The 21432-nt window shown below is 40.6% G+C and overlaps 2 protein-coding genes and 1 long non-coding RNA gene across 3 annotated transcripts; 2 read left to right on the forward strand and 1 right to left on the reverse strand.

The window, feature by feature from the left end:
* Positions 1 to 2438: 2438 nt before the first annotated feature.
* Positions 2439 to 5906, forward strand: LOC108669433 (glucose dehydrogenase [FAD, quinone]-like). The gene is made up of 3 exons (XM_018156763.2): positions 2439 to 3632; positions 5073 to 5134; positions 5743 to 5906. The coding sequence occupies exons 1-3, from the start codon at positions 3424 to 3426 to the stop codon at positions 5820 to 5822; spliced, it is 351 nt and encodes a 116-aa protein (XP_018012252.1). The 5' UTR covers positions 2439 to 3423; the 3' UTR covers positions 5823 to 5906.
* A 3673-nt stretch (positions 5907 to 9579) lies between these two features.
* On the forward strand, positions 9580 to 11301 carry LOC108669430 (glucose dehydrogenase [FAD, quinone]-like). The gene is made up of 4 exons (XM_018156759.2): positions 9580 to 9809; positions 10329 to 10537; positions 10813 to 11002; positions 11159 to 11301. Exons 1-4 carry the CDS (start codon positions 9683 to 9685, stop codon positions 11299 to 11301), a joined length of 669 nt encoding a protein of 222 aa, XP_018012248.1. The 5' UTR covers positions 9580 to 9682.
* A 703-nt stretch (positions 11302 to 12004) lies between these two features.
* LOC125177848 lies at positions 12005 to 16944 on the reverse strand. The gene is made up of 2 exons (XR_007156684.1): positions 16254 to 16944; positions 12005 to 12081 (listed from the first exon to the last, which is right to left on the reverse strand). It is a non-coding gene; the product is annotated as an uncharacterized LOC125177848 (long non-coding RNA).
* Positions 16945 to 21432: the final 4488 nt, after the last annotated feature.

Genomic DNA, 21432 nt, shown 5'->3' on the forward strand with positions numbered 1-21432 from the left:
CCCAGAAGACTTTCCCAGCGTCGTCTTGAGGCATACCCTCTGTCCCTCAGGCGTAACATAGATTTGACGATGGAGGAGGCTGGGTCTGTTGGGAGAGACCACCGACCGGCTTGCAGCAGCCAACGGACGCCCAGCCAGGTGGTGTCTTGGGTGGGCTCTAGCGCAGACTTCTTCCAGTTGATGAGGAAGCCCAGCGATTGGAGGAGGTCGAGAGCTCTTTGAGTTGAAGCGAGAGCCTCCTGGGCGGATGGCTCCCAGATGAGCAAGTCGTCTATGTATCCGAGAACGTGCACACCCTCCTTCCTGAGCGTCTGCAGGGGTGCGTTGAGCAGCTTCGTAAAAATCAGGGGTGCGGGAGACAGGCCGAATGGGAGCGCTCTGAATAAGAACAGCTCGTCTCCCAGTTGGAAGGCCAGGAATTTGTGTAGATTCTTTCGTATGGGTACGTGATAATAAGCGTCCTTGAGGTCTATTGACGTTGCCCAGGCCGGGGGGTTGATGAGGCCTGTAGCCGTGACGTGGTTGGTCATTTTGAAGTGGGGACAAACGATGGAATCGTTGAGCCGTGACAGGTCGATGATGAGGCGTTTTGACCCGTCTTTTTTGGGTACCAGAAAGATTCGCGACTGGTAGCACCGCTGCCTTGGGACCTGGTAGACGACGCCTTTTGCGACTAAGATCTGTACCTGCGCGGAGAGGTCTGGAGTTGGTAGCTGGGGGATAACGCAAACAGCCTAAAACTCCGAGCTCTAATTAGATTGTTTTCGTTCCTCAAACGAAAATTATCAGTAAAGAAAAAGGAAGAAAGCTCTGCGGAAATGATTGCCACCATCGCTCTGCGGAAATGATTTCCGCCATCGCCAGCTTTCCTTTCGTTGACCTTGAGCGGCCGCCGCGGTGGAGGCGCAGCTTGCATGCTCTCTCAATCGCTGATACGCACTAGCCCGAGCTGCTGCGCCAGCTCCTCTGATGACTGCTTTGCATCACCATCTTCAGTGTGTATCACCAAGTGAGTTTTAGTAACACCTTTTTATGCAATTATCATTTGATAATTGTAAGGCAATCGCCTTCAAAATGCTATGTGTTAAATTAAGTAACCACTGTTCTAACAACTGTTTACAGTTGCGCGAGTGAAGTGTTTGGTTTCGCGCTTGTGAGGCGGTAGTGACTCACGCTGGGCGTGATCCCGGCTGACTCCCGCTGGGCGTGATCCCGGTGATTCAGTGAAATTACTTTCTTGCTCCGCCAGTGATTATTTAATAAGGTTCATTTTACTTGCATAAGCACTGCACAAAATAGCCTTAGCCCGTTTCGCTCAGCCGCTGGCGAGCCCGTTAGCTATGCTGTCGTAGGGCGATCAAATCGTTTGATCAGGTCTATAGCGTATTCTGAAGCCAATACACTCGAGCTTTCGCATCCCCTCACGATATGCTTGAGGTATGACCTTAGTTTACTGGAGAGGAAGACGGCTTCGTGGTACACTTGTCTTACGTGCCGTTCCTTGACCTGCGTACTCGTAAGAGGCACCAGGTACTCCGCGCAAGTCCAGAAAGCCTAACTTCTGGGCGACAGACCAACTTAGGTAAGGTAGGCGTTACCGCTTCGGCGGGAATCGCTACCAGACAACCGCCATTGGTACAATCGGTAGTTGCTTACCGCCGCTATACCCGTCGGGAATTGGCAAGCACCGGAAGCACGCGTGCGTCGGTGTTCTCCCTCGAGCACATAACGGATACGAAGCCGACCCCACGTGGGGTGGGGAATGCGCTTCAACTCCTTAAATCTAATTCCGGGTAATAATAAATTATCTATGCTTCTCTAAGCATTTTTCAAGCAAAATTTTTTATCTTCAAAAAGCGCAGGGAAATTCGTCGAGAACGTGTAACGCTTCTCGAGTTAAGTAATTCCCACCGAACTACAAATTGAACGATTGACTAATCTTTAAATTCGAACTTGTGATTTTCTTTCATTTTCTTCTGGCGGGTTTGCCTCCCCGCCGTGTTTTAAATGAAAGTTATGATCTAATAGACTACCGAGATTCTTTGTCGCCGGCGGTCATTCAGATTCAGTTTTCCCGCCACTCTGGCGGGAATCATTACCGGCGGGATCGCTTCCCGCGATCCCGCACCTTATTTTTAAATTCAATCTAAATAGACGGCCAATGCGCTTTGTCGCCGGCGGTCATTCAGATTCAGTTTTCCCGCCACTCTGGCGGGAATCATTACCGCCGGGATCGCTTCCCGCGATCCCGCACCTTATTTTTAAATTCAATCTAAATAGACTGCCAATGCGCTATGTCGCAGGCGGTCATTCAGATTCAGTTTTCCCGCCAATCTGGCGGTAATAATTACCGGCGGGATCGCTTCCCGCGATCCCGCGCCTTATTCTTAAATTCGATCTGAATAGACTGCCTATGCGCTTGGTCGCCGGCTCGTCCGTCCAGATTGTGAGGGCTGATGCCTCCCGCTGGAATGGAGCGGTCTTGGTGAGCGGCGCAAGGCTGATCCATGTTTCTAAGCCGGTGAGGAGAGTCTTTGGGATCGGATGCCTCTGGTCTCTTTTGTGAGCTGGGCCTAGTAGTTGGGGCTTCGCAATCAGGAAGTAGTGGTGGCGGTATTCTGGGATAAGCTGAGCCGCGAAGTTCAGGGAGCCCAGAAGACTTTCCCAGCGTCGTCTTGAGGCATACCCTATGTCCCTCAGGCGTAACATAGATTTGACGATGGAGGAGGCTGGGTCTGTTGGGAGAGACCACCGACCGGCTTGCAGCAGCCAACGGACGCCCAGCCAGGTGGTGTCTTGGGTGGGCTCTAGCGCCGACTTCTTCCAGTTGATGAGGAAGCCCAGCGATTGGAGGAGGTCGAGAGCTCTTTGAGTTGACGCGAGAGCCTCCTGGGCGGATGCCCCCCAGATGAGCAAGTCGTCTATGTATCCGAGAATCAGTTGAGGAATGCGTATAGCTGTGAGTGATCCCTCATGAACGCCTCTCAAAATGAGTGATCCCTCACAGTCAATGTAAATACAACATAGTACCTCATAATCCAACACAATAGTACCTAACAATGAGCAATCCCTCACAGTCGGTAATAGCACACAATCTTCTCTCACTATATGCGTAATCCCTTACAGAGATCCTTACAATTGTCTCAATCATTGAGTGATCATTCGCAATCGCCTCTTGTATCAATGATACCTCACAAACGTCTTCATCAGTGATACCTCATTTGCAAGTTTCACAGTATTTAGATGTAACAAAAGCTCCACACTTAATGACCAATAGATAAATTTTAGAACTCCCTTTCTTTTTTCACAAATTAATTGTTGAATTATTCTTCAGTAAAAATTGCATAAAAACATCATTACCGCTGCCTCTCCGAGAGGTAGCAATATAATCAATTAACATAAGATATCGGCATATATAAAGTAATGGCGCTGATTTTACATCACTATAGGCACTATTCTTCAATGGCATTTTCTCTGCAGAAAGTTCTAGGGTGCAAGCATTTAGCGCACGACTCAGACGACTACTGGCGCTGCTACATCCGCCACATGGCGGGGTCTGGTGCCCACCCCAGCAGCACGTGCAAGATGGCCCCCTCATCTGACCCTGATGGCGTCGTCTCGCCGAGGCTAAAGTGAGTCCTTATATCCTTAGTATATGTTTCGGACGTAGCAGTCCCACACCACCCTGGAGAACGGCCTCAGTATTCCGCAGCCTTCAGCCCCGGCAGGACATTCGTCCGCAGAAAATTAGGACCCAGTTCCTTGTTAGAATTTACGACCTCTCACTACAGACCATGTTCGCCCGATCAGCCAGTAAATAGCTTAATAATTACTACTCAATACGAACACGTTAAGGCCGAACAACGTCACCGCAAACTTTAAGAAGAAATAATTCGTTCAAATTTTGCCCCATTTTTCTGCTTATTCATGTCCTTTGTACCTATTGAATAATCTGACCTGCTGTTGGCAAAATTTTACTGTGGACGAAATGTTAGCGAAGCAACATCGTCAATTTCCCCTACACCGCCAAATCTCAACAGATTGTTACAAATTCTTATTTTGTGTTTCCTATAAAAGGTAAACTACAGTAGAATCCTACACAAGGGAAATAATAATTAATATCGAAATCAGCGACTAACATTCCAAAGCACTCAACTTGACGCTACTGACGCAGCCCGCAACCTAATGACGCTATAAGAGGAAGACTGTGTATCGAAACTATAATCCAGAAAAATACTTATATTAAATCCAAATCATCTTTTCAGTAATGAATAATCTGGCCTGTTAATTAACTAATTATTTTAGCCCACAAAATGGTTGGTTAACGCAAGCATTATTTTAGCAATTTCCTAGCTGATCAATAGACTACAAACACTCTTTCTGTCACTAGCATTCGGGTAGCATTATTTTTAGCATTATCTTCCAGCATCTTAAGCAGCAGAGGGTAAAAAAAATCACGTTCAAACTGATATTTTGTGTAAATAAACCTTTATATTCCAACATACGAAAGAGTTGCACAATCAACGACTCATGGTACGAAACAAAGATGAACAAATAATATGTTAGTACACAATTCCTCACACACGTCAGCAATCACGAGAATTTGTGCTGAGCATCATATTTTGTTTGAGAAGTGACAATATTTTACCTGAGCAGTCTCAGTCTTGTAGCCAACGAGAGCGCTTCATACGCGAGCCCTTAAGTGCCTACAATAGAAAATTTAACTGACTTCATTCACATTCCTGCGGACTTAAGAGACAAACTTTCTATCATTCTAGACCGTAAGCTTTCCATTATTAGTCACCATGACCTTTTGAAAATTACTTTCAGTTATAGCATGCGTAGTACCAACTATACACTCATTACGGAGCTCGCATCGCTTATAAAGATTTAGGTAAGAAGGACAGAACTGCTAAGTTGTCCAATCAGTCCGGCATCATTCGTCAAAGTAATTTAGTAACAAATTATTATAGCTTCTGATCTATATACATATTTAATGTATACCAGGTTTAACAAAAATAAGGATCATAACTGACACCTGAGAATAAATTCCAATTAATTGTCCAAATCAGAGTGCGGGGCGTGGCTGGTCTTCGTGTCATCGATGCATCCATCATGCCACTCATTACAGGCAGTGAGTACAAGCATTTATTGTGCCTTGTTTAAGAAACGATCAACATCATCGAGTGTAGAGCCGTAACGTTTATTCTGAAATTATTTATTTTTCCAGAACAAAATGAGGAGTTTGATCTACTAGTAGTGTGCTGAACTTGTCCTACATAAATTGATAAAATAATCATTGATGCAACCGCAAAATTGTTCACTCAACTTTATGGCCTTACTAATTGTAAGCAAAAAATCCTGCATACAAGTTCACTTTATAGCATTCTAAATGCATGCAGAACTCGTGCATACGAGTTGACTTGATGGTCGTTCTAAATGAAGCCTGAACTCCTGCATATTAGTTTATTAGATAGCCGTTCTAATTGCATTGGGAACTCTTGCATACAAGTAGATTTGATGGTAGTTCTAATTGCATTCGTAACTCTTGCATACAAGTAGATTTGATGGTAGTTCTAATTGCATTCGTAACTCTTGCATACAAGTAAATTTGATGATAGTTCTAATTGCTTTCGGAACTCTTGCATACAAGTAGATCTGATGATAGTTTTAAATGAAGCAAGAACTTCTGCAAAGCAAAAAGTACGGTAATATTCATATGGATTTTGCCTGCACCCACAGCAAACCTCGCCGCTCCCACTATGATGATCGGAGAGAAGGGCGCCTCTCTCATCAAAGAGGACTGGGGCTACGGGGACTGAGGCTACGAGGACTGGGGCTACGGGGACTGAGGCTACGGGGACTGAGGCTACGAGGACTGGGGCTACGGGGACTGGGGCTACGAGGACTGGGGCTACGAGGACTGGGGCTACGGGGACTAGGGCTGCGGGGACTGAGGCTACGAGGACTGGGGCTACGGGGTCTGGGGCTACGGGGACTGGGGCTACGGGGACTGAGGCTACGGGGACTGAGGCTACGAGGACTGGGGCTACGGGGACTGGGGCTACGAGGACTGGGGCTACGGGGACTGGGGCTACGGGGACTGGGGCTACGGGGACTGGGGCTACGGGGACTGAGGCTACACCACATAACTCTTGGCAGGAAAATCTTCTATGTAGCGCAGAAGATATCGCCATGTGCGATCTACCTTCTATGTAGCGCAACGTAGATCGCACATGACGATCTATCATGCCGATATTTTCCCATTTAAATGAGTGAAGAAATTTAGTTTTTCTGTCCCCTATCAATCTGTGACCGACTTTTTATTATATACTTACTTCGACGATAGCACAATTTTGAATAAGTTACGTAATTAGCCGATTTTTCGATCATCCTCGACATGATTTGTATCGTATCACAAAACTGAATTTCAGTTTTACTGCGAAAAATAAATGCATTTGGAAATGCGAGGGAAGATTTTGGATCTGTGGGCAAGTGCGTGAGGTTCACTTGGAGAATACAGTATGTGCAAAATGCTTGGCCCACACGTTGAAATTACAACGTAAATGGGAAATACGAACATGAATATAATAAAGAGATGTATGAAAATTGCTTTAAATTCATTTTAAAAAAAACTTAGTATCTTGGTAGCGAATGGCATAAAAAAGTATTAAATACACCTAAAATACGCATAAAATAATTGAAAAATATTTATGAAAATGTTTGAGGATTTTGAGGATCTGTGCAGCAGTTCATTTTTGGAAGGTCGGGTAAATTGAAAATTGAAATCATTTAACCGCTACTCGTAGGAGCAGAAATAAAGAAAGGGTAATTGTAACCATGCGATGATGCTTCAGATGAACACTCTTTCATACACTGTACACTGATACAATCATGAAGCGAAACTTAATTGTACGGCTTGCAGAAAATTTGCCGCATTTCTCATCTACAAAAGGAGTAATCTAAACATTTAACGTCTTTTATTGTATACCAATGACAAATTTTTCACCAATGATAATTAGATATAAAAGAAAACTTTCACGAGTGGTTCAGACTAAACATGAACTGATATTAGATAATAACAAAAATGTGTATATAATGCATGCATTTGATATTCTGGGTCAAAATTCATAGTTTACTGGTTAAAATTAATTCAATTTTTTTATTCGGTGAGCTACAGCATCTACTGAAGAATGTAGCTACATCATTTTATTCACCGCTATTGTCAGCGACTACGTCTGTTCTTTTCGAGTGTCCACTTGAGTTACAATGCTACGACCAAGTTATTTTATTTTTTTATAGATGTTTTGTGGCTTGAAATTTTGTGAAACATACATATGGTAAACCGTCAAGATATACGGATATATAGATGCAGCAAATAAAATTTATATTTTCAGGCCAATTTTTTTCAAATTAATGACAAATTATCTTTTGAAACGAAGAGATCACAAACTTTTCCGACGACTAAGGGTCGTCGAAAATAAGTTCTAACTACTGAAACCATTATGTTAAATACCTTGGGATTGTGTAATAAAAACATGACTCTAGAAATTGAAATGTACTAATTAGGAAGAACATTCTCATAAAAAATATAACTCAGTACTCACTGCAGTGAGTGACAGAAAGCGCATTTTCTCGTCGACGAAAACTTGAGGTTACGGACAGACGGACGAACAGACAGACGGATATGGCGAGCACAATAGTGCATTTTTTTCATAAATGAGAAAATGCGCTAATAATATTGATTTTGTTCGTGATGATGCTGCATTTTATGAAATCCTGTAGGATTAATTGGGAATTTCATCAAATTGGAATAGAAGGTCGCGTTCTCGGAAGTTGCGGTTATAATCAGTTATAATTATGCGGTTAGTGCGGCTATAATTATAAAATCAGTTGTTATAATTACTCCTCACGATTCGAAGATGCTGTAGGTGAAACTGGTTCATTACTCACGCCACATATAGGAACGTAGAGCCCTGCTGCTACGCAATGCGCGGGCAGCGCTAATGTGATGTTAGAAGCTGCCATACAAGACGCCAGGAGCGCAGTGACAAAAAAATGCCTGGCTACGCAGGAAAATATAGCTACCAGGAGGGGCATTTTTGCCTTATCTAGAGGACCTTGAGTCGAGTCCGGACTGAGCTTTGTGCAATCGATGCGGACTCATCTCCTGATATATAATACATTTCTCGTGTAGTACCGCGGTATCTTATGAAACTGTAACATTTGCTCGATTAGTCATTTTTCCATCAAACGATCGTACGAAGGATAATTTGTTTTCGCGTGACAAAAGCAGCGCTTGTGAGTGAATGTGTTTACAGAATTAATACAAATGAACTTTTGTAAATTTCTTCAGTGGTTGGCTGGTATCGTATTTGTCCTTGAAATGTAGTTGTTAGTACTTGAATTCAATAGAAATTGTACCTTGTACTTATTATTTTGGTTAATGAATGTATAGCATGTTTACTCTAACTAGCAATAAAAGATACAAACGATTCAAAAGTCGTTTGCCCTGCTTGATTTCAAGTGGCTAATTAGGTAGGGTCCCTTCTTTGTTCGGGATTTAACTTAAGTGATCATAAAATCAAAGTGCCATGCAGGCTTTTTTGAAGTTATAATATTGACCTTGATTCTGAAGAAAATTTGTCAACATGGAATTCGGGTGTTTGAAGGTGTCAAGTTACAAAAATGGATGGTTAATTCGAGTCTAAAATTTATTGCATGCACATTAAATTTACATTTCGGTTGCAACTAAAAAATAATTCGCTATTAACAAATTGCCGAGTTGATAATGACAATTAGTTCAGATTTTCAATTTATCGATTCATATAACTTAGGAATGTTATTCCATAGGAAAAATTATGCTATGCCATTTTATAATGACAAGCAATTGATCTTGTAGGAAATACTTTGAAAAATTGTATCTTTTGAACAATCTGCTTAGACAAACGAGTACAAACGTTTATTGATTTTTTTCTGGTTGCACACGTATCATCCGAAATATTTATTTGCACCTACATATTGAGCGTTATATGTATTTGAGAATTATAAACCCCAGTGGAAGTTTTGTTTATATTCTTCATCAGTCGAGAGCGTTGCACCAATAATTACTCGCATTGAAAGAATATTTCCACGTGAATAAGAAATCCCTTTCTTCAAAGCGAATTTCACGTTGGAAGTTTTGAGAATGGGGATTACTAACCTTTTATTTAATTAGATTAATTAACCCTCATTTGAAGACTTATTAGAGAACGGCAGGGTGTCCGTGTGGTTAAAGTTCCGTGCACTGACTGCAAGATTGGATCAGTGAGTTGCGGGTCTAAGCCCTGTAAGCTGTGAAAATTCTGTGATGTCTTAAAATCAGCGTCAGATTTGGTCGATAATTCATATTCGATAATTCATATTAGATACAACAGAAATCAGGAGATCACATGTACTACTTGTGCAACGTTGGTGCGACATTACAGAAATATATTTTTATGTGAAAATAATCTCGTAGCATGTAAAGTCCATAGATAAGGCAGTTGAACTAATTTTTCTCCTTATATGCCGCTCTGTTGATGTTCCTAAAAGTACAGATTGATAAACGAAACAGAGTACAACTGAATATCATTCTTCTTAAATTTTGTAATCTATAATAAAATCTGATGAAAAATACAAAGCTCAGGAGCTATAGTTAACAATGTTTCAATTAGCTTTGAACCATATTGTCTTGGGAGCGTTTGCCGCCATTGCGAGTAGTTTGGTCGGCATGACAACCTACCGCACCGTCACCCTAGAGCAGGACACAGTGGTCGACTTCATCGTGGGTGAGTGGAGTTAAAAATTTATATTATATTATACTTATTATATTATATGATGTTATATTATATTTATCATAATATATTGTATTATATTATTTTATATTATTATAATTGAACTAATTGGTTGGGCTTGTGATACATAAATGATTCAGTTAAAGGATAACTGCTAAAACTTTCACCAAATTCTAATCAATTTTTCGGGAAATTAATGAAGTAGAAACTCAGGTTTCTTCTAGCACTTTGGCACTTGTATTATAAAAACATTTCATACTAATGTATAAGACATTCGTAATCATACGACTAATTAAGGCTATATTTAAATTAAGATTAACAACACTTAATGCGTAATTTACTTACTCAACAAATTTTTCGGATGTTTATCGTGTCGAATAGGATAATTTTCGGTTTGCAAAAATGAATGATTTAGCATTCACATTTTTTGGTTTGAAGAAAACAAATACTATAGCGTTCACATGTATATTCTGCCTTGTGCAAAGACGAATCATACGAGCGTCTACCCGACAGTTGGTAGCGGCAGCGCAGGCAGCGTCGTGGCCTCGCGACTCTCCGAGAACCCGAACTGGGAGGTGCTGGTGCTGGAGGCTGGGGGGCAGCCGCCCCCGGAGAGCAAAGTGCCTGGTCTGAGCAGCTACGGCTTGTTATCTGAGAGCAAATATAATTACGATTACAAAGTTGTTACGCAACGACACGCTCTGCTTAACTACGTCAATCAGGTAAGTTGTGAGTTTCCTGCAACTCTTATCATATCCATTTTTAACTTTATTTACATTTACCAGACAATACAGATTATTTATACAAGAATAACAAAGCTATTTTCGGTCTAAAATCATCCTAGTGAAAGGCTTTAATTTAAACAATTCGGTGATGGGATAAAAGGAAACGCGTAAAGGCCAAAACTCATCTTTATAGTAGGTAATGCTCTGCAGATTATGACTTCAAATTATGGCGGCATGGTAATTCGAAATATTCTTATCATTTGTCATTACAGGGAAACTTCTACCCCAGAGGGAAGGTTATCGGCGGGACAAGTACAATAAATTTCATGGTCTACTTCCGAGGCAACAGAAAAGACTACGACAGATGGGCTGGGATGGGAAACACTGGCTGGGACTACGATTCTGTTCTACCGTTCTTTAAAAAAATTGAAAACTACAAAGGAAAACATGCTAAAAAATATGGTGTGCGCTTGCCGCGTTAAAAGTCTTACATCTGAAAATATTTTTTGCTCATAAAAATTATGAATTCTGGTCATATTGACCATCAATTAAAATATCATTTACAAGATCAATGCCATTCTCCATGTTCATAATATATCACATTGCTATTTTCGGCAGCAAAGTATCACGGGCGAACAGGCCCCCTGTCCGTAGAAAGCATGCGATGGGACTCTCCGTTCACCAAATACTTCATGGCGGCTGGTAAAGAGCTCGGACTCAAACAAGTGGACTTTAATTCTGAGTACCATGTTGGTGAGTGAGGAATGCAGGAGGGTTAGCTGGTGGTTAAAATAGTATAATTTATTGAGGTAAGTATGCAAAGTATTTTAAGTAAAATGTATCACTTTAACTGAAATGCCTGGTAGATACAACATGGAAAACTATCAGTTCATTAAATTGAGGATAGAAATAGACATACAAATACACAAATATTTTTTGCAGTGTATCATTGGAGGTGCGGGTGGTCACATGTTTGTGTCGGGTAGGCAGGTAATGAGAATTACCTTGAAGTTACAAAAGCAAGGAGAGGCCAGGGAAACATTTTGGCTTAGCAAATTTGGCCCAAGTATTGTCGAGATAGAACAAATGAAATTAATAGTCTGGGGATTGGTCACAGGAAAACTGGGATTGGTCACAGAATTTGATCACTGATCATAATTAAGAGATTTTACTAAGATTATAAGTTATATTCCACGTTAATCTGAAGTTAGTAATCCACAAATCAGACGTTAAGAACAGATAAATATATAACAGTTCAGATTGAGACGCGGTGGAGATCAGACGTGTTGTGTAGTCGCTCCAGGAGCCTGACCGACTTGTTTCCTGCTTTGAATTGCTTCCGGAATTTTATTACCGTCGTGCGGTTGTGCTGGACTTCCGGAACTTTATTACCGTCGGGCGGCTGTGTTGTACTTCCGGAACTTTACTTGCACTAAATAATGAGGAAAATGGACCAGAGTCAGATAACGATACAAGTTTATTGAACGAAACTCGGAAGCTAGTAAGGCTTCCGACCCAGACTCCTTCCAGGCATCTTCCACCTTTAGCGCCACTAGCATTTTTAGCAATATTTTTTTCGAAGTTTTTCACTGCAGTGCGACAAACTTTTTTAGCTTGATTTCGAGCTCTGGCATACAGGTTATAATCAGACTCGCTGCGAGTTCGTAAATAACGCTTGTAGGCTTCTTTCTTGGTCTTTAGCTGAGTCTTAACTGCACTGGTCATCCACTGGGATTTTTTGACTCCTCCATATGGCAACAGCGCCATGGCAACAACTATGATATGGCAACAGCGCCATGTCATCATAGCCAATTAGTAGCCGCAGGTCTCCGCTGTTGTTCATTGTCTCTTCAGAACTCGTGGGGGGCGGTCGGTGCTCTGATAGTCTCCCGACTTCGGTAAGTCAGACTTGCGATTCCTGTTAGTTTACCTGCCTTGAGCAGCATTGTCCATATCTGCAGTTAGACGGTCACACTGAACTACGGTCAAATACTTAGTCTCTCGCAATCCCTCGGCTCCTCTTATCATGCCTTTCATGTAAACCCGAATGTTCCAGACCGGCGATTGTTGACCCATGCCTTCTGTAACAGATAGACCCACTGACTGGCCACCAGAGGGCTACTCATCCACGAGTAAACGTACCGGCTCCTGTCTCTGCTAAACTCCTGATCCTGTTCTACGCCTACCGGTCTTCCAGCGCCTATTCAGCTTCGTCATCCTCCTACCTGGAGCTCTGGCTCTGGAGTTACCTGACCTGCTTCACGGAGTCTGACCTGCGTCACGGGGTCTGACCTGCTTCACGGAGTCTGACCTGCTTCACGGAGTCTGACCTGCTTCACGGAGTCTGACCTGCTTCACTGAGTCTGACCTGCCTCGTGAGCCGTACCTGCCTCGTGAGCCGTACCTGCTTCCTGAGCCGTGCCCGTGTCCTGAGTCGTGCCTGCTCCCTGGACCGTACATACATCTCGGAGCCCGTCCTGCATCTGGGGCTTCCCCTTAGTTTACCAACCTTAAGTATATGTTTAAGAATCTGTTGCGTTTCTGTCACCTCCCTTGGCTTGGTTTGGTTACTCTCGAGCGGCTGTGGACCCGATTGGCTGGACTAACTCAGGGACCGTAATTTGGGATCTTCCAAGCTTCACTTGGATCTCTGGAGTGAGTCCTGATTCCTTTACAACAATGACCTTGTCCACTGCAAGCTTCATATCAGCAGGCATAGGTATAGCATTTCTTCTGATCTGTAAGCTTACAGGACTGGGCTTGTAATTTTGCACCATTTTAATTGGTCAAGTGAACTCACTATAATCAAAAAATTAAAAACATATCTGAAACCTGAACATTTTTGTGGCAACCATCATATTTTTTAGAAAAATAAATCATAGGTTAGGTTAATTACTAATCATTCCATGTTGCCCGGTGCACAATTATATTGATGACATTCAATGCACAATTTTGTGATGACCAAAGATGCATTAATTTTTCATCAAGTGAAAATTTTTCACCACGTGAGGTAAATGTAATCAAAACTCTTTGTTGATAATCAGATTTTTCATTAACTGGAACCTTTGCCATATGAGGTTCTACTGTTAATGCATCTTTAGGGGCGTCCCTTATTACCCCAGGGGGGATCTCTTATTTGTCTTGCAGAAATAGCTACCATTTTGTGCTTGAATTGAGGTGCAAACATTCCATCAATGAAGTTTTAAAGCCAACACCTGTCTGCAACTTTTTTTCAAGAAAAATTTTTTAATATGGCAAATATTTTTTTACTACAGACCTTAGCAAAAGTACCTTTTTGAAATACCACTTTCAACATTTTATTTCAGGGATTTTATAGAGCTAGTAAATTTATTATTTCTTAACTTTCTTTATGCAACATAGATAAGAAAAATGTTAAAATTTATGCCACTATTATTATTTTTGCAATATTAGCAGTTTTGCTGCTATAACATTTTTACGCCAATTAAAACTTACGTACAAAAAGATACAAGTTGCTTAAGTGCACCCTAATTTTGGAATTATAAAAACTTGCGTATTCAAAACTTACCAGAAATGCTATTATCAAAATCATCTGGTTAACTGACCAATCACAGGCTTTGGATTTGATCACATTCTGTGTGCACTAAATAATGGGGAAAATTGACTAAAGTCAAGGAACGAAACAAGTTTATTGAACGAAACTCAGAAGCTAGTAAGGCTTCTGACCCAGACTCCTTCCAGGCATCTTCCACCTTTAGCGCCACTTCACACGCCTGCAAATAGTTCACAAAGGTTTTANAGGGAAACGCACTACTGGAGCGTTATAAGACTTGACAGAATTGATACCTTTAACATTAACCTTGACCTTTCTCAACACTGTACAGTTAGGAATCGTTTTCGGGGTGCCTTTCACAAAAGAAGATTGTGAGCCAATGTCTTTGAAAATGCGTACAGGAACATCCTGAGCACCAGGAAAATATACTGTAGCAGTAGGCAAAATCACGTCATTGAAGGATTCAGTAGCCATGGACACTGTAGCAACGACGTTAGTAGCAGTAGATTTTACGTTAGATTTAACATTGCCTGTAGGCTTAGCTACTACCGCAGTTTTAGAATCTTTCTGGCACAGAAAAGTCATATGTGGGCCATTACATTTGAAACAACTTCGTTTAAATTTAAAGGAACAAGATTTGGTAGTGTGGTTTGTATATCCGCATTTCAAGCAACCAGACACAAGTTTAAGTTTAGCTACCTTAGATTCGACGTCAGGATATCTTGGACATTGACTCAACGTGTGATTGGCATCCACCGACAGATCTTTAGAACATAATGCACAAGTACCACGGTAAGTAACTTTGGATTTTACAGCGGCTGCTGCAGCAACAGACTCAAGTGTAACCACGGGAGAAAGCTTCTGCTCTTCGACAAACCTCAAGTTCGCCTCGAACAAAGCATCCTTCATCAGTGGCCACGAGGGGCGAGTTTTGGTAGTTACGGCAGTCAAATGTTTACGAAATTTATCGTTCAAGCCTTGCCACATAAAGTACTGGGTAAATACCTCGGCTGTAATCTGCAACGACTGGATCTGTTCGTCCAACAACCTCGCCTCCCCGATCCAAGAATAGGCATCTTTAGCATTATGGTCGAGTTTAAGAGCACACAGATTAGATATCACAGAGAATTGCTGGTCAAGTTTGTTACAAAGTTTCTTTGCACTTTCATAATTAAGGTCGTTAAGGCTCAATGATTCTATCAATTTTTTGGCAACTCCAGTAAGCTGTTTAGATAAATATGAAAATTTTTCAAAAGGAGACAAATTCTACTTGGAAATCAAATTTTCGAAAGATACCATAAATTTGGTATATGACTCTGGCTTTCCGTCAAATGTAGGAAGCTCAATGTGTGGCAACGTAACTTTATGGCTGACGCCTGACGAAATATTATGGGCTGGCTCAGCACTACGAGCTTGAGTCGTCGCCTTAGATTTTAGAGTCAATATGCATCTGGCAATGTTGTCAGTATAATCATCATTGGTGTCACATTCAGAAATATACCGATCTTGGTTCCAAGATCCGTCTTCAAGCATTGCGCATGATATAGATTCGTCCAACTGGCTCAAATTACGCTGAAGATCAGTCAATTTCTCAATATAGAAGGCACAATCTTGGTCAGACAAAGTGTCTAATGACGCTTGGACCTTGACTATGGTTTTAGTGACCGCTTGGCGTTTGCCGGCACGTTTCGTCATCATGACCTTAGTCTGCACGGGCTTCTCAACTGACTCAGAGGCCATCGTGAATATACAATATAGAATAGATATAAGTAAATTTTAGGTGACCAATATAAATGCTGGATCTAGACGACTAGCATTCGATCAAAGACACATTAAAAAATTTGAGAACATCAGACACCCTAATATAAATTGATAGAGTATAAATTGCACGAGAATATAAATTTAATGCACGACAGTAGTACACCGCAACAATAGACAACAATGATCAGAGATATAGTATCACAGGGCAAACATCACACAAATGATTGGATGAATGCTCACCAATGGCCGATGGCGTGGGAGATGCCAGGAAACGAGGGAGTCTGAGCAAGTCCTGTCATGGTCGCCATGCACTAAATAATGGGGAAAATGGACTAAAGTCAAGGAACGAAACAAGTTTATTGAACGAAACTCAGAAGCTAGTAAGGCTTCTGACCCAGACTCTTTCCAGGCATCTTCCACCTTTAGCGCCACTTCACACGCCTGCAAATAGTTCACAAAGGTTTCAATTACAGAATTTCAAAGTGATTTCAAATTAGATTGTAAATTAGAATTCCAATTCAAACTGACTGATTAAATGGTTTATGACGTAGAAGCTCTTTATATTAAAAAGGAACTTGCTCAGCGATCGGAAACAGTTCCATACTGAATGAGAACACGAACACTCCTGGACTCGTACCGTGATCTCGCCGTGGGGCCATCAGCGCTAAGATCGTGGGCCTCCCTGCAGATCTCAACATCTCCCAAAGCCAACCGCCAAGACAGGTTGATCATCCACGTCACCACCGGCACGTGCTGCTCGTCGAGGTAGTAGCGAGCGTCTCCGCAAGTGTAGGGATAACTCAGGAGATACGGCGAAGGTGTACGCATCAGGTGAAAAGCGCCCAGAGAACAAGGTGGTCGAATTACGGTGAAGACTAACTGAAGATACAAAGATGATGAGACCAAAGTGGACAAGTCTGCACCGGATGGGATCTGAAGTTCTACTGACTGTTGATTCATTGCCGCTAGCTAGCCGTGCGGTTGGGCTGACTATAGTTCGTGACTACAAGCAACTATTGGAGTCACGGTACAGTAACAGTAATGATTTGGAATTCCAATTTTTAACATAAGGTGCAATTTCTTAATCTAAGATCCTTAAATTGTACTACAATTTTGTACACTGTGGACTTCAAAGCCATCTCACAAGTGCCAGTCCGTAGTCGTTAATGCACCTTATTGGCCCGCAGCCAGGCCCAGTTTAGTTCTCTCCTGTATTATGTCTGAGGCCAGTCTTATTTCAGTTGTGGAGTAAAAAAAACAACCTAATTTCAGTAATGAAAAAGTCCTAGTGTTAGTAACTAAAGCTGTGGACAGGCAAGGAATTTTACTAGGTAGATTTGATGATACAGTTCCCAACAAAAATAAAGCAGGACAGTGGCAAGCTGTTATGGTCCTATTGATAGTATTAATGCTGTATCATTAATGAAAAAATATGGCTGAAGTTAGAAAAAAGATTTATAGCCTTAGAACAAACTTGAAAAAAGCAGCAGCAGATAACTACAGTGGAAATACTAATATGTGTATTTCTACTTGATAATTCAATATCCATTTCCAAAATTCCATCAACAATAAATTTTGGCTTTGCAGTTATAATGCATTACCTGCATACATTGTAATATCTACTTTCCATACTTTTTACCTCATTAGTTGATATGAGTTATTTGTCAGACAGGAAATTTATATGCCTATTTTAGAATTTGATAGTGCATGGTTGGATTCTTATATGAATTCAAGACGCCACATAATCTATAACGATACTCAATGCCTAATTTTATTCTACAATTATTTTTTAAGCATTTTGTTCTGCAAATGAAAGTTGATTCAGTAGAAAGCTGTGTGCAAAATACGCCTGATGTGGCCTGTTGCCAAATCTTGTACTTTTCGTGACTAGTCCACAGGAGATCTAAAAACCGGCCCTTTGACCTGATCTTGGGGTCGATTTTACTTAAAAAATCCAATAACTAATCCTTTGAGCAATCTAGGGTGGAAGCCATCTGGTCCACATGACTTATTTGGATTTAGGGCGACCAGGCGCTTGAGGAACTCTTCATGTATTTCAACACTTGTTAATTTCGAGCCTACTTGGCGCTCCTCAATAGCTGGAGGAGCCTTGCTTAAGCGAGTTATGTCTTTATAACTCCCAAATTTTTTTCCATGCTAGACTTTTCAATCATTACTCTCTCGTAGCAACCATGTCTTCTCATACTGTAATCTTGCTGTTCATTGTTCTTCCCAGGCAAAATTGAGGTACTCTGCATCCACTGGCTCCCTTCGCTCCAACAGGCAAGTCCAATTGTTCACCGTAGACAAGAGGTTAGTAGTGCAGGATCTACCAACAATAATGCCATGTTGACAGTCTGATAGGAGATGGTGAACAGACAAGAGATTGACAATACTATCTCACACAACACATTCCATTACCGTACAAACAACACTTGTCAGGCTGATAGGGCGATAGTTACTGGGGCTACTGTTATCACCTTTTTAGAACAATGGTGTTACTTGAGCTTCCTCCCAAACAGTCGGCAAAGTTCCTTCATTTAAGGTTTTTTTGAAATAATACTGTCAAAAGGCCGGCCAGGACGGTTGCTAATTTTTTTAGCAATCTAGGGTGGAAGCCATCTGGTCAACATGACTTGTTTGGATTAAGAGCGACCAGGCGCTTGAAAACCTCTTCTTCATGTAGGTATTTCAAAACTTTCGAGCCTAATAGGCGCTCCTCAATAGCTGGAGGAGCCTCACTTTTGTGCGTTATATCTTTATAAAAATCAATGCTTCAAGATTTTCTTACATAATACTACCATAGATGAAATGAAGTATCCTGCAGGAGCCACCACAGAGTCAAAAGTTTATTGTTTATGAGCTAGGGCAGTTTTGTTTTGAAACTGCCAAAGCTCATAAACAAATTAACAGTTTCCATGGCATTACCTAATTTTCTTTGGTTATGTTGAGTAGAATGACTCATTTTCACCTATTATTTCCAAAAACCATTTGTATTAAATTTTATATCAGTAGATTTTGAAAAAGTCTCTTGAATATTTGTGATTGTTTTCTATCTATTACTCATATATAAACCATGAAAGATCACACAACATTATAGAGAGATTTTTATTAAAATGTTATTGGTATTGTTTTAATAAATCTGGCACTAGAGCTACACACTGGTTAAAAATAATATAATGTGTAGAAATAATTTTTCTTTAGTTGTCATGCTTTTTCTTTATCATCCAGGTAGAGGGCCTGCTGTGGATATCAAATATTCTGCTGGAGAAGAGGCCATGCTACTTTTGTTGTCAAAAACGGCTGTGTTTAGTGTGGGATACCCTGAGAGTGAACAAAATGTTTCCAATGCAGGTGAGTCGAGAATTTCATTTTGCATTTGCAGTTTCAAGTTTTTGATATGCATTACCTCTTCTGCTCGTTACTGCCTTCATATGAAACCTAGGATTATGATAGCAGCTTGCCAATTAAAATAGATGGGAAGAGTAACTTTTTACCCACTTTGAATATAATCCATTAAATATTAAATATGAAAAAAGTGTTAATAGTTAATAAATAATAATTGGTGAGTAAATTGAAAAATTTTTAAACAACTCCTTTATCTATTCAATCATCACATATAATGATTAGTCAGAGTGGAAAATGTATAACAATTCTGACCTAATTGAGCATCATTTTGATTTGGGACTAAAAAGCGTCTTCTCTGCATGAATTGTACTGCTTATGACGTTGAACCCAATTGCTTCATCTTGTACTATTATTTAATTTTTTTCTACTATTGGGAAACTGTTGTCAGGCGGTTATTTTTTTGGACGAATTCCACAATTTTGTTTTATTCAATTGCATTGACCAGCTCAAATTTATGATAGGGGCACTTCCCAATTAAATTTTAAAAACTCCAAAAAATAAATGAAGTTCAAACACCGGAACTTAGAAATAAATATACTAGTATATATTGAGTTATAGGCGTTTTTACAACACTTCTCTTTAACTTCACTTCTTGTTTGTCTGTCTGTCTGCTACAAATCTTATAATCGAAATTTAACACACTTCTACTTATCATATCGATCTGAAATTTGCACACTTGCGTAAAGTTGGAGGCAATGCATGAATCAAATGACAAAATAAATGATTTTAAAAATAAAAAAAAATTTTTTCAATATTAAAAAAATTGAAAAAATAATTTTGTCAGCTACAAATCTTATAACTGATATTTGACACACTTGTACCTGTCCAATTGATCTGAAATTTTGCACACTTGTGTGAAGTCAGAGGCAATGCATGAATCAAGTGACAGAATAAATAATTTTGAAAAAAGTATATATTAAAAAATTTTGAAAAATTAATTTTTTTAATATTCGAAAATAAAATGAGAAATTCATTGTACATCTTTAACATTGGAGACACTGGGTTCTTTCGAAATGTTGTCTTTAAAAAGTAATTTTTAAACATATATTATTTGTTTGCAAACTTGGCCATTTTTGGGCCATCTGGCAACCCTGAATTATGTATCACTGCATCCTGGAGAAATACAATTCATGGCACACATATTTACCACTATGAAGTAAAAAAATCCACTTTGTGTTAAAAAAGTGCTCTGATAATATTGAATGAAATTCCCAAAAAGATTTAAACATGTCTCCTGTTCCAGTTGGAAAAGATAGACAGCCCGAAGAGGCTCAAGTACTTTGCCTTGAGATCATGGATTTGGAAGGTACAACACCTGTTTCACCTGAAACTGTTACAACGGCTGAAGATGACTGGTTTCTTCATGCAGGTCCAGGTCCCTCAGGCATTCATGCCACCGCTCCTTAAAGGATCATTGATCCTGCAATTGCTGCACCTTCTGCTAGTATCTTCCTTCTTCCAGCATGGACCAAAATTATTGCCACAAATGCCAGCAGTTCTTCAGAGAGCTACATCTACCAAGACCATGTTACTAGGTACTGTAAGCGCAAGGAAGATAACACCTGCAAGCAGACAATTGGCATCTACAGTACCTAGAACTTGCACCCCTTCAGGGACTGAAAAATGCACCCCTCCAGGGACTAGAAGTTGCACTCCTTCAGAGACTAGAACTTGCATTCCTTCAGGGACTAGAAGTTTCCCCTCTGATGAATTTAATATGTGCACCCCTAGAGAACCTGATAAAGAGCCTGTACTGTACAAAATATTATCTGTGAGTGTGAATTGCATCAATACAGAGCCCGCGATGCAAACTATAAATGAAATGCAACAAGAAACCTCTATGTGCAAATCAACTTCAGCTGCAAGTGTGACAAAAAATGCATCTGTTGAAACGTACACTTAGAAAAGAAAAAGTCAAAGTGGCAGGGTGGCCCAGTGGTTACAGTTCAGAGTATTAAGATTGGTGCAGAGAGGTGAGGGTTTGATCCCAGCTCTGTGCATCAGTTTCTGGTCAGAATCAGCAAGGAGGCCAGGCGGTTAAAAGCAGAATTGTAACAGTGAGTTGCAAGTTCGAGACCACAACAAACTGGGAATTTTCTGTGATGTAAAGAATCACCAACAGGCCTACGGCCTACTAAACGCTGAAACCGCTATATTATTACTATTATAAGTGGTGCTCCTAATCACACCA

The sequence above is a fragment of the Hyalella azteca genome, unplaced genomic scaffold (assembly GCF_000764305.2).
Source record: "Hyalella azteca isolate HAZT.00-mixed unplaced genomic scaffold, Hazt_2.0.2 contig5267, whole genome shotgun sequence".
Classification (NCBI taxonomy): domain Eukaryota; kingdom Metazoa; phylum Arthropoda; class Malacostraca; order Amphipoda; family Hyalellidae; genus Hyalella; species Hyalella azteca.

Coding starts and splice junctions, on each gene's coding strand:
- LOC108669433 (XM_018156763.2), top strand. CDS start 3,424: ATGGCGCTGATTTTACATCACTATAGGCACTATTCTTCAATGGCATTT. Junction 3,633..5,072: donor GTCGTCTCGCCGAGGCTAAA/GTGAGTCCTTAT, acceptor TGTCCAAATCAG/AGTGCGGGGCGTGGCTGGTC. Junction 5,135..5,742: donor CATGCCACTCATTACAGGCA/GTGAGTACAAGC, acceptor CTGCACCCACAG/CAAACCTCGCCGCTCCCACT.
- LOC108669430 (XM_018156759.2), top strand. CDS start 9,683: ATGTTTCAATTAGCTTTGAACCATATTGTCTTGGGAGCGTTTGCCGCC. Junction 9,810..10,328: donor AGTGGTCGACTTCATCGTGG/GTGAGTGGAGTT, acceptor TCTACCCGACAG/TTGGTAGCGGCAGCGCAGGC. Junction 10,538..10,812: donor TGCTTAACTACGTCAATCAG/GTAAGTTGTGAG, acceptor TTGTCATTACAG/GGAAACTTCTACCCCAGAGG.